The sequence below is a fragment of the Toxoplasma gondii genome, chromosome II (assembly GCF_000006565.2).
Source record: "Toxoplasma gondii ME49 chromosome II, whole genome shotgun sequence".
NCBI classification, from domain to species: domain Eukaryota; phylum Apicomplexa; class Conoidasida; order Eucoccidiorida; family Sarcocystidae; genus Toxoplasma; species Toxoplasma gondii.
Window position 1 is genome coordinate 805220 of NC_031469.1, and position 13648 is coordinate 818867.

A 13648-nucleotide genomic window follows, 5' to 3' on the forward strand; every position below is an offset into this window, starting at 1 on the left:
CAGCGGACGAGATGACAGCTCTTACTTCTCTGCTGGACTCTGCACATTGGGGTAAGACAGCTTGAGTGAAAGCCCGCAAGACGTTCTTTTTCTCCGAAAACGAAATAGACACACAATCTGCTGCAGCAAATCCATCGTGGCGTTGATGTGTCGGCCTTGAGTACGCAGGAACCGGCACGGTGACTGCACGGGAGACAGTGCATGCACGGGGAAAACCCGCCAGGTTTTGAAGGAAGCGCTGAGAAAAGAGAAGAGAATCTGTCTCGAAAACGTGGGATTCGCAAAGCACTCTCAATCCACAGAAGAGTTTCCAAAAATACGGGTGCGACAGAGAAACCATACAGCCTTTGCTACACGCAGGTCACTTTCATCGACCGCTGCCGGTTTGTCATTTGTCAAGGAACTGAATAGTCTGCATGCAAATAGCCCCAGGCATGCCATTCAGAGTTTCCGCAACAGAGGGCGTCTGAAATCAATAACGAAAAAGACTGATTCCTGACTCTAGTTTTCTTCTCATCCGCGTGTCGGTAGACAATCTGCTGCACGCCGAGGTCGGACCTGACAGTGAAGTTTCTCTAGCTCGGACTGCCCTTTGGCTCCCGTTTCCACAGCTATTGTTTTCGTACTTCATTATCGATTTTTCTCATTTTTGTCAACGTGCTCTCTGTTCTCTTCCTCGTGATCTGCTCCATGAGAGTCACTTGCTCCACAAACTTTCCGCTCGTTTTCGTCGCGTTCCAGTGCTACGAAATCAAGAGACTTCACTGCGAGTCCCGGTTGCCTCCAACTCACTTCCGTTTATCAGGCAGCGGTACTTCCATCAGATCAAGAACCGCTACGAGTTAGACTAATCCTTTAGAATTTGAAGGTATTCCTTTTAACGTAGTTGTTTGTGACTTTTTCGGTGCACTTTCTCTTTCCAACTCGTAGTCGGTGCTCCCCAGAAAGAGACTGATTCAAATGCACAGACTGAAGCTGTTAGTGGAACCCTTTGAAAACGTTTGCGGATTATCACCCGTCACGCATCCGTGAACCGCAGCAGTCTACTGCGATTTGTTCCTTTGCGTCTCAATGCAGTTCTACTGGTTATGCTCTTTCGTCTGTAGTCGATCTCCCAGAACCCCTCGCCTCAACAGCCAAGCCGTTCAGGTACACGCACTTTCTCCCCCTTCGAATCTCCAGCTGCCCTGTGTCTCTTGACGTTCTTCGCGATCCTATCACCTGCCTCTTCGCAGTGTACAGAGCGGCTGCGAAGCCGGGGGGTCACCTGTATTCTCAGGAACTCAAAAAGACGTCTTCCCGCCTCTCTCGCCTATCCGGTTCCTTCACTGTCTCTACCACAGGGAACTGGACGGGACTATCAAGTTTTTCCAGGCGATTTGTTTCGTGTGTGATTTCCGGGGTTCCTGTTTTCACTGGCTGCTTATGTCTCGAGGACCAGCACGCCAAACGCAGCGCTTGGCAACCAAGATTACGTTTTCTCCTGAGACAGGCAGCGCAAAATGAGTGGACGCAGGCGCGTGAAGAATGTCGCCTACGACGAAGATGAGTGGGGATTCAACGACGACGACTGGGATGAAGATGACGACGACTACGAACCGGAAGTCCCTGCTCGTCCTGCTGCTGCACTGAGGAAATCCACGTCTGCTGGAGCCTCCGGCCGGGTTCCTGCAATGAAAACGCCTTCGAGGCCGTCTGAGAAGAATGTGAAGAACGGAGCCGCTTCGACTCGATCTGGTGAGGAATCTAGCCGTGGCAAGCGATCCCAGGGACCCCAGCAGTCTGGGAACAGCGACTCCAAGTTCGTTAATTGTAAAAGCAGCGAGGCGTATCACACTCAGAACATATTTGCACCAAACGCAGAACCTTTAAGTGCCTCTTCCGGGACGGCGACTGCCAAGCCTCATGAACCGCGGAATGGCTCTGAAGGTCTCGATTCACCTGCTTCGCGCTCGGCGGCTGTACGGACACCCGGAAGACCCAAGCCGCTGACGCTGGTCGTCGTGGGCCATGTGGATGCGGGCAAGTCGACGCTCGTAGGCCAGTTGCTTCGTTCGACAGGCACAGTGGAAGAAAATGTCGTCCAGAAAATGAAAAAGCTAAGCGGAGAAGCTGGCAAAGGCTCCTTCTTCCTCGCGTGGCTCTGCGACGAAGGAGACGACGAGAGAGAGCGCGGGGTCACCGTCGATGTCAGCATCCGCGTTGTCGTCACTCCAAACACCGGGAGACGCCTCGCCCTCGTCGACGCTCCCGGCCACAGGGAATTCGTCTGCAACATGCTCGGAGGTACGGCGCTTCTGTCTGTCGACTCGAGGCACATCCCCAGGGAGCAACGGGGGATGTGCTGCACGACCGCAATGCCTAATAGCAAGGCGCCGATAAAATTATTTCACGATGCAATACCAAGGATATGCAAGGTGAAGCAAGACTTTTTCGGTTCAAGGGCATGAACTGCGTTCACCGTTGGCTGGCAAAAGCAAGGGGAGAGGAAATCGGAAAAAGGAACTTCCAGCTCTGCAGGTTTGTCTTTGGGTTCATAACCACACGGGGCTACTACTTCATTTTCCTCCACTCTTCAGAAGACAGTGCGCTTGCAACTTGTGAAGAAGTGAACTATGTGAAACGAGAACTACAATCTAGGGTTGAAACCATTTACCTTCTGCTATTCGTCAATGTAATAAGTACCCCTCTATACCGCAGCAAAGAATTCGTACTTTGGGGTGAGAATGTGTAAGGAGCGCTGAGTGAGGTTTCAAGAAATTCCAGGCTGTAACTGGGAGATTGCTCTGCACAGTATGAAATCCGTTGTGTTGTCAAGAAATTCGAACATCGACCGACGTCAGCGGACAGTCGAAAAACCGGATGTGGAGGACATACGAGACATCCCCCTATTGACGATTCCGGGTGGAGAAAGTGACTTGGGTAGTTCACTGCTGCTACCCATCCACACACACACACACACAATGCGTTGTGTCTACGTGAGTGTACACAACCTCGGCTGGCAGGGAGTCGGTGTTCTTTCTCGAAACGCTTCGGGAGACTGCGTTTCTAGTTCTCAGTTCACGAGAAGCCGCCCTGGAGACTAGGTAGCGGAGCATGAGAGTGCCGTCAAACTCCGCGTTCCTCGCTCCAAGACGAAAGGGTTTCGAGAGTGTCTCCGTTTTGTCAACTATGGATATACACTCGAGAGAGTTTTCTGCGTGTTGGTCATTCGCGACGTTGGCGGAGACTTGCGGTGACTGTCTGCAGGCGCAGTCCTGGCGGATGTAGCTCTCCTTGTTGTCGACACGGCGCGTTTCGAAGCGGGTTTCGACGGGCAGACGAAGGAACATCTTCTGATTGCGAGATGCCTGGGGATTCAACACTTCCTGGTGGCGTTGAACAAAATGGACGAGCTAGCTTGGAGCGAGGAGATGTACGCCAAGACCGTCGAGCGGCTCCGCGCATACATGGTTGGCCTGGAGATGAACTGCGCTCCCGGCCAGATTTCGTTTGTGCCAATCTCTGCCTTTCGTGGAGTCAACGTTGTGAACGCAGACGCACTGGCGGCCATAGAGAAGGCGCGAGCAGAAGGCGCGGGAAAGAGAAAGCCGGATCCTCGAAGCGTCGCAGACGCTGAGGAACGAGAACGCCACATGCAGGCTCTAGCCAGCTGGTGGACAGGCCCAACTGTTCTGGAGGCAATCGAACACCTCGAGGTACGCTCTGAGCACATGCTCAGAAATATATATATATATATACATATACATATACATATATATATATATATGTGGGAAGCAACGGACAGAAGAGTATTCACGAGCTGAGCTTTTCTGGCTGCCGCTGTGAAGCTCCTGCTTTGTTCATAGCGCTGCTCTCGCTCCTCAGACATAGAAACCTCAGTAATGCATAGCCTTCAGAGATGGCGCAAAACAGAGGGCCAGCACCATATATAAATGAACATATCTCATGCATTTGTTCGTGTATGTTCAAGCACGTCAGAGGTTCTCCATATCTGCGTAGATAGGAAGTGCACATACGTCAGCACAAGGCGTGGTGTAGCTAGCTAAGAAAGTCCGTAGCCCTTCAGAGGAAGGACTTTGCCGATTATGGCAACAGTGCGAGCAGTGGTGTTTCTCCGTTGTTGAGGAAGATAAGACACGATCCGTGAAAATGTTAATATCGGTGGGCATCAGAAAATGATCCGTGACGAACCCTGCCGGGATTTGTCTGTCGAGAAGTCCTCTCGTGGAGCCCCTTTTGTGCCCGTAGCCACCAATCGTCTAGGACAGTGAGATTCCGTGAATTCTTTAGAGGATCTGCTTTGCCTTTCTTTTCTAAGTTGTAGCCGTCGATCCTGCATGTATTCCGTAGAGGATCTGCCTTGCTTTTCTTATGCGTTGTGGACCTCGATCGGGCGGGCGTTCTGTATGTGATCTGCGTTTCGTTTCTTTCTGCAACAAACTATATCATCTCAAATACTCTTCCGACATTCGTGTGCTTTGCGTGCACTGCAGATACGTTCACGCAGCGATCAGCAGAAGCTGTTGTCAGAGCCTTTCGCAGCGTGCGTGGCGGACGCATGGTCGCCTTCGGCCTCTTCCGTCGACGTCCATCTTTCCTTCAAAGTTGTCCAAGGGGTCTTGCGCGTTGGAGACACTGTGGTGGGCCTCCCGGGAGAGACGCCCATGGTGTGCCGGTCGCTAGTGTCTTTCGGCGAGACGCGAGAGAGTTGCGAGAGCGGAGACATCGTGGAGAAGGGTGTCTTCTCACCCGGCAGTCACGGCAGTCACGCGGTGATCGACGTGAGTGTAGGAAGCGTTTTGTGTGCTCGATCCCACCTTCTCCCCGTCACCACAGTCTGCCGGTGCCGGCTGATGGTGTTCGGTACAGACCTTCCGCTGGTGCAGGGCAGGCAGTTCGTTGCCCACATTCACACGTTTACCGGCGCATGCACAATCCGGAAAATCGTGGGCGTGATCAACAAAAAGACTGGCAAGTTACAGGGAGCATCGGGAGAGAAAAGGGCCGCTTGCGCCGCGCTCGGACGCGGGATGGTGGGTCTCGTCGAAATTGCCACGGCGACCAGCGTGGCCGTGCAGGTGAAGTCGACAGCCGGGAATCAAGACGGCAAGGACGCTCCGACGTCCGTCCTCTCTCATATTATTATAAGGGACAGAGGGAAAACCGTCGCGGCCGGGGTAATTGTCGCAACTGCGTAGTTCGTCTCGGTGGAACGGTGCTCAGATTCTAACGGTTTCACTGGTATGCCCTGCCATCCATGAGCACACAACACTGCAGCCTGTGCAGATCCACGGCCAAAGGCACTGGTTCCGTTGTGAGCTGTTGAAAGCACTTTTTCCTCCGGAGGTTCTGATGACCGCCGTCTTACTGGGCTGAGACTTTGATCAAGTCATTGATGCTCCGCCCGGAAAGCAACTGGCGACAAGCCGGCGCTGGAGAACAAATACAGTTGTTGGAAACACCCGACTCTGTGGTGCGAAGGTCGCCAACCACGGTGCATGCACATGTGGTCGCGATCCCTCTGGCGTTTTCCTTGCAGCGCCGTCCGCCGGTTTGGAGTGGAGATTCGTGTTTTACACAGTGTGGCAGGGATACGTGTCTGTCTACCATGGCACCCGTGGTTCATATGCGGGGACCACAAGTCCCGCGAAGGTTTCGAGCAGCCCCTTGTAAAGCTGATTTGCAGCCATGGAAGGTATCTTCTTGCCTGAGCCAAAGTGGCGGTTGCGGCGCATTCCAGTTGAAAAAGTGATACGGAAACCGAGTTGTTTCGAGACTCGTTCTCGAACGAAACCGAAGTTTTTTCGGGAAGGGTTCACATCTCGGTGACCAGTGCACAAGAATTACTCGGTGCTAACTACAGGCGACCAGACGATTCCGGCATAGTAATAGGCTTTTCGTAGTGAGACGCGTTCACAGCATGCAAAAGAACGTCTTAGGGACACGGTTGAATTTTCGACCAAATAGTGGCTCATCCAGACTGCATGGCCTCGCATGTTCGGGCAGCGCCGAGTAGAGCATTCTCCAGGGTTAAACGTTTTCTTCGGAGTTCGCTCGATTATACTGCTACAATAGTTCCTTAGTAACGGGGCGTCATATCGTCTCTTCATGAGTTCCGCAGTGGCGTGAGACCAGCGCGTGATGGGGAATCCAGGTGGTTCCAAACAGGCGACGGGTGGAATGTTTTCAGGGGCGTGCGGAACTATGGGTTCGAATAAAAAGTCTACAGCCAATATGTGGCACACGGGAATGCTTCAGCGCAAGACAACTGACTAAACTACAGACGGAGATCTATACTACACACGCATGGAAAGGTTTTTACAACAAACGCTGCATGAGATGACATAGGTGAGGCATGGAAAACATGCGGTGCCTCGTTTGTGATTGACCCGGACAGGCAATGATGCATTCCCTCCTCGACGGATTGACAGCAATTTCTCATCCACTGGAAGGAACAGCCGCCACAACCAGTCATGGTTCTGTAGCTGTTCATGGCTTGAATGAGTTCGTAAAGCTCTCAAGGGTGCCGCGATCGGAACGCGGGACTATCTTATACAGGGGCTGTGATGCTACTTGACGGTACCGCCCTTGCGGACTCCCGTTTGCTTCAACGGGGTGCACGACGTCAGTCCAAGGTCGATTAGTTTCCAGTCTGAGGAAAAGAAGACAGACAGCTTAGCACAACTTTTAGATACTGTGAATCGTCGCACCTGTCCTGTAATCACTCCTGCCTCCAACTGGTATTTCGGAGCGCTGATGGCAAGTCAGTGACTTCATGAACGGTTGCCTCCGCTCCACCCAGAAATGTAAAGGGTCCCTACGCAAGCTCATGTTCTGCCCACAAGCCTGCCCTCTGAATAGCACGGAGCCTTACGGCCTGGTCACAGATAGAAAAACACCAGAATCTTCATTTGCTCATTCAACATGTAGTGAGCACAAAAGCAATGGCCGACTACCGTGGCGATCACTGCCGCTGAAGGGCAACACAGATCTCTTTCTGCTGAGAGGTTCAGGGTCCACGAGCGGCCGTGACAAAGGACCTACATTCTGACGCAACAGACAGACAAATTTTGACAACAAAAGAAGGTAAAAGCCTACTTGTTTGCGGAAAACGTGGGGAAACTGCCTGCCAGTTAGTGCGTAATCGGTAGCTTTTTATGACACGTACGTACTGCGAACATCGAGAAAAATTCAACGACTTCGCGTCTGAAAAGAACGGGCGAAACACGGAAGCGAAACCAGTAACAGCCATGCCGCAGAAGAACAAATGTCACGCCACACACACAGCTACGATGTGCAAGAAATCAAAAAAGGCAGTGGCAAGCCACAGGAATGCGTCTCTCAATAGAAAGACGCGAAATGAGTATCTGCAGCTTCCGTACTTGCTGTGAAATTGTCGTAAAGATGAGTTGAAGGCTGCAGTCACTATGTATTTGGCAGGGGCACTACATGGGAAGCGATCTTTCATGCTCGAACCTGTTTTCCCAAGAACGTTTACTTTTCTCGTTCAACTTAACCCGTTCTATCTACTTGAAAAAGAGACCTTTGCACGTACAAGCTGGCGTATGAGGGGGACACACACACACACCCAGATCGACAAGCAGAATGAACCGGCTGGAGAGTCTGAAGGGATCCAAACTGTTGCTGTTACGCCACCGTGCAATCTGCTTGTCAGTCCCCTCGCGATATGGTCTAAATCAGGTTCCGGGGCAACAAAGCGTACCATCTTTTAGCCAAAGACATGACAGGTAGCCAGAGTCCAGTGTGAGTTCCGATTTCAAAGTCCTTCGGAAGTGACGTCAGCCGCCTGCAGCTGGTCCGCTGCATTAGTCGATATACACTGGTGGCATCTATTTGCTCCTTCTGCGACTATCGACTTGAGTGAGGCAGTCGTCGACCCATGGGTTCTCCCAAAAAACCGCAACCTGCAACCTCATCTCCAGAACGTTGGAGTTGCACAATCTTTGTTTCCCCCAGTCGACGACTTCTTACCGACTGGGAACAGCAGTTCGAGACACTCGAGATCGTAAACACAATTATCAAGCCGCAGTCAACAGCAGTGGCTTTCTCTATATTCGTGTCTTCTTTAGACAGTCACACTTCACTGCTTCCCCCCGGGTCGCTGCCACCCTTACCTCCCGTATCACAAGCAGCAATCCTAAGACAGAACAAAACCTACCAACTGCAATGCAGTTGCATGCAGAATCACCCATTCGTGTAAATGAGAACAGGTACCACTTCTTTTGAATGTACCAACACTTCCCCTTGCTCAAGGCACTGTGGCGTTCGCCGCATGCGCAAAGTGAAACAAGCATCGGAGACGACATCGTGTTTTTCTGTGTGAAGCCCTGGCGCGTTTCATTGCTTACTAGCTGGAGGAGCATTTGCACAGAGACACACACGCTTTACGCAGTGGGCGTTAAGTGATCTCCCGAGCATTTTGAAAGCACGAACCTGAAACAGAATCGCACATCTGCAACAACTCCAACCTGCCTTCGATGGAACCAGACACTATGCTGGGTGCTGGGAGTTCCACCATTCAGCCTTACAGTCTGCAGCAACGCGCCACACCAGATTTCAGGACGTTTTCTGCCTACCGAAGAAGGGAATTACATGAGCGTTGCGAAAAGCACCTGAAAATCAACGAGGTTCCCAGACCACGTCGTTGAGACTCACGATCTGCGACAAAATTGGATCGGAGAGAATGTTTGCGGTTTAGGGACTCTCTCAGAGACCCACACACATCAAAATCACAGTATATTCTTTTTGACTGGTACAATGTGAACGAAACGAGCAGTAGGGTAGCTCATCAACGCGTGCTAAAATGTGCGCTTACGACCTGTGCGAAGAACGATGGATGCAAACCCACAAGACAAATTCCTAGACTTATTCTGGCTTACATACTACCGTTTGGACGTTGCGACGCATAGTAATTCCTTCGAAAGGACCGCTGGGCTTGGAGCAGCGGCCCCCAGTAGAGATTAAAGACAGATAAGAATCCAACGTGCCAGAAGCCCAGTTCTGTGAATACCAGAAATCATATTTTTGCTGATTATTCGTGAGGCCCCTGTGGGGCTTCCGCGGCGTCACAGGTATACAGGCCAAAGCGTACTTCCTGGATTTTGTTTTACACGCAGGTGGTTGCATGACAATTCACCTGCTGCCACAGCGACGTCAGAGAGTACGGCAGCTGTAGGCAGACTATTTCGATGCTCACTTCCTGAAGAAACAAAGCAATGGCAGGGGAGACAACCATACCCGTGAAGAAATTGGTAAGACATTTCTTTCTCTAACCAAAGCACACTCCATGCATCGAGCTTCAAAGATAAATGCGACGCAGCATAGATAAGAGGACTTGACCTTACCAACTACAAACGGAGCAACAAGACACAACCACCCATAAATGAACTCGTTCCACGGGAGAAACTCGATTCCCGTACGAACAACTCAGGGATACGCCCCCCCTCTTGTGGTAAGACGCCAAGCATTCCTAGAGCGAATTCTGCATGCGAGCACGCATCCACGAAGATGACTCATCTCTGGACGGCAAGTGTAGAAGCAAGTAGCGTTTCTGGAGGAACATGATGTCATTGCGCAAATCAAAGCCGTACTTCCTGGGTATAAAGAAGCGGATACCATCGACTGAGGCCCATAACTGCTCGTGGGCGAGCTGGTGATTTCCCCAGGGTCTTTGTGGATCGGGAGCCCTGCCGCTGGATGCTCTTGAGCCTTCAAACAACGTTGCTAACCAGTAGATATAAAACTTCCCCCTACTGCTGCGTGGGTGAATTGACAGCAGTCCCTTCTTCTACAGGCTAGCCTTCTCCTCCCAGTCTTCATGACACGTGGCAACTGCAATTCCTTCAGTGTTTCGATGAACGCAGTTCACCATAGGCGATATAGCGTTATCTCCTACCGCCTGGGAGAAGCAATTGCGGCGGCAGGGGTAGAATACGAGAATGAAGGAGGGACTCCGTGCTAGCATACAGCGGGGCAGAGCTTGTGAAGAAATTTACTGTCCTATGCAAAACCACTCACAATTCGGGAAAGCCGTCCGCTTCCACGTTCCGTGTTCTATGCCTAACACCTTGCAGGACTCCGCCGACGTCTACCGAACGAAAGGTCAGTGCAGACTCCGCTGGGGGCTTCATACCGCTGGAAGTGAGGCAAAAAACTGCATGTTAGGTAGCGCCGAACACGGCCGTAGTAAAGTGGACAACCTGGCGCTTCCTTAATCAGTATATCGTTTACAGCTCTGGTCCACTATACAAAACGCGTCAAAAAACAAAAAATACCTCCCGACGTCACAGCAGCATATTCACAAAAGAGAAACTGTGTTTTGTGTTTCCGATGTGTACTTGCATGGCGGTCATGGCAGTTTTCTCTGACGCCCGTGTAGAAGTTGCGTGCATCCGAGTGGATAAACTCTAATTTCTTCGAGAGAAAATGTTCGTGATTCTGCCGCTTACCTCTGTCACCTGACGAGAGCGTGGATACGCACATGGACAACACAACTTCTCCTGGTACTTTAATGACTAATAACACTGTTGGTCCCTTGACATTGCCGACGACAAATCGGTGGCAGCACGCGCGCGCAACGCTGAACGCAACGGACACCATCGAACTCCTAGGCGATCCTGCTACCAGGGGCTGCGCTGACAGCATAACTGGCCCGCTCAGCACCGGCAGTTTCCTATCGTACCGGCTGCACAGAAGAATGTTCAAACAGGCTCACAGTGCAGGCATCAGCGGTACGCAGACGCCTAACACATTCACAGGCGACCTTTTGGTTTGAAGCTGTCGCCGGTCTCGCCACGGGTGACAAGAGCAACACCCAGCTCGAATTGCACGACTACGTGTTGACTTCGGGTACTTGGAGATTATACCAACGGTGAGAGGGGAATTGTGTGTTTCAGAGAAGGCGGACGCTTAGCCGAAAAGTTAGCGTCGTCGCCGGACGAGACCGATTCGCCCGTACTGCCACTGTCGCACACACTAAAGGTCGCTAGAGGAGTCTGAGGGAGAGCGTACCAACTGTGCAAAGGGAGGGGAAAGCAGCACGCGGCATAACCATAGTACTGATCACACTCGCATTTTTAAGGTTCGAGTCGACACTGCATTGTGCTACTGCATTGAAGAATACTGCGAATTCAAGAGCAACGAAAAAGAGCATTTCTTGATGTCTTGTGAGTGAAACTCACCTCCTGGGTGGTTTAAGCATTGAGCGGTCGTAGTCAGAGCGAAGTCACAAGAGCGACCACCAGAGTCGTGTCACAAAACGCTGGCATCCAAACAACTTACCCTTCCGCCAACAAGCTGCCGTATCATGGTGTACGCCTCCCATGCAGACACTGGAGAAACACTCCAGTCTTCAGTGTCCAGATGTGTCCAAGTAAAGATGACCAGATGATCGTTGAGCTGTCACCATTGCATTTGTACTTTGGAACATCTGGAGTCGTGACACAGTGGTTGGTAGGCCCTCTGACCTCCACAATGTATACGCTTTACACTTTTTATTGCGACATCAGCAGCCCGGAACCGGTGCTTGTTCCCTCCTAACTGTGCACATGGCCACAGATACAGCAGTCAGTTAATGCCACAACAGTGATTCAAAGGAGCTACCAGGAGGCGAAGACGTGCACGTCGCGAGCGTCCTTACGAACTAAGGCGTGGTTTTTGGTTTCAGAGACGGCGGTACAACGACGTTTGTCGCAATCAGCCTTTAGTCAAACACTGGTTCCGCAGAAATAAACTGCTTTTGCAAAAACAATCTACATCGCTACCCGAAGCTGGGTTTCTGCAGCAGATCGAAAACCTTGCTAAAACAAGTCGCTAGGGGAGAGTAACGAAAGAGACTCACTTTCTGAAGCGTGTTTAGGTTCGTGGCCGACATCCGGGTTACAGACTATCCCACAGTCCGATGAAATGAAGCAAAACACAGCTACACAAGGCGCACGAGCGCTGAAGAAAGCGTCACGCACCGTAATATGCACACGAGTTGCCTGGCATCTGTCAGGCGCACAAAGCAACTGGGTCAAGAAACGCAAACCTACTCCCTGATGTGCAACCAAGAACGCAGCAAAATCTTACCATCATGAGACGCTAACCTCTTTCAGGCGTCCATGCATCATCACTCGGTAGACAATACTGGAAATCTATCTGAATCGAATCGAGCACGTCGTGTTCTACGAAGCAGACCAACTCGCAACATCATCCTGGTTTTGGCTGCAAAGGCTTTTGAATTCACATGCGTCAATCACGTCACCTACGCCCTGGAAAGGAATTCAAGGGAAGGTTTCAAACCAGGATCAGGAGCGGGATCAAAACCGCTACGTTACCCACACCATATTTCGAACAATGATCGCAATCTAGGTAGGGTGCGCTCCTGCCACCCGAGGACACATTGCTGCCAAAAATATGGAAGCAGCCCGCAGGACGGCTGCGTGGAAGCAATCTTACAGCCCTTTACGGCGCTGCCCGATTCTTCACATTGGAAAAATGGTCTTTTGTATTCAGGCGGCTCGAAGAAAACACAAACTCGTTGCCAGCAATATTGCAATCGCAGAAGGCGTGCACGAAGCAACAAGCAACATTTCGAGATGGAACACTTGTACCCTTTTCATTCTCTTCACGATCTTTTCCCAAACACTGTATGCACAAGGACTGCGCCAGTCGCTGAAGTGGAGAGACATAGTCCCCTGGCACTCACGACGTGAACACTGTTACATGAAACCAGTGGCCTTTGTTCCAGCTCTTTGTGGGTCTAAACGTTTCCTCACGAGCCAAGTAAGACATCAGATTCTCAGTCTCTCGCCTAATTCTTAAAGCGAAAACACAGATCTTACCTTCTGAGACAGAAATGAGAAATGGACTCTAAGAGACTAATAATGCCCGCGTGGATCACAATCCGACAAACATTCACTTGGTGGCGCAGGAAACGAAAGCATTTGAAGTGTCTCTCGTCTTCCACAAGTCACATGTGTGTCATGGTTCTTTTTCAAGCTCGAATTCGTCGGACAGCATACCAAGGCGATGGTAGCCAAAACGGGAACTGCTTCTAGGATGCCTGACGCCGGACATGTTGGACTCTGAACGGGCAGCACTGCTTGTTCCTAAGCCTACCTTCTGGAGGAAGGAGACCCCACAACCATTGATGTCAAATACAATGCAATGGAAAGCAACAGAATTGCTTGCAAGCGAAGGACGGACCGTTGACGAAGGGCTACAACAGAGCCGAAGCCCCTGTTGATTGCCGGCAAAACCGTGGCTACTTTCTCGCAGAGACCCTAGACCACGATGTTTCTACGGGGCTCAACAGTCAGGGCATTGTACCGCTCGCTAAAGCAGTGTCCTCGGCCTCTATATTTTGCAGAAGAAAGCTGGGCGAAGAGCGCACGCGTACCACCTGTGAGTCACAGACGTTTTTACCATCACAGTACACAGCAACAACGTAGTTCATATGCCTTTTCGATGCTCCCTGTTTCCAAAGAAAGACAGATGCGCCCCTATCCGCATGCACAAGGCCACCAGAGTTTGCTCAGTCAGGTCGTTGACACCCAGATTATAGCCTTAAAGGAGGAGCAACGCACACAGTGATGTGTTGACTTGAAGGTGTAGGCGGCTCTTCTTGTCAAAAAACTTCAGA

The 13648-nt window shown here is 51.2% G+C and overlaps 1 protein-coding gene across 1 annotated transcript; it reads left to right on the forward strand.

Annotated features, from left to right (window-relative positions):
- The first annotated feature begins 494 nt into the window (after nt 1-494).
- Nucleotides 495-9433, forward strand: TGME49_222070 (elongation factor Tu GTP binding domain-containing protein). Its single transcript, XM_002369985.2, has 3 exons — nt 495-2286; nt 3250-3698; nt 4497-9433. Exons 1-3 carry the CDS (start codon nt 1503-1505, stop codon nt 5199-5201), a joined length of 1938 nt encoding a protein of 645 aa, XP_002370026.1. The 5' UTR covers nt 495-1502; the 3' UTR covers nt 5202-9433.
- Nucleotides 9434-13648: the final 4215 nt, after the last annotated feature.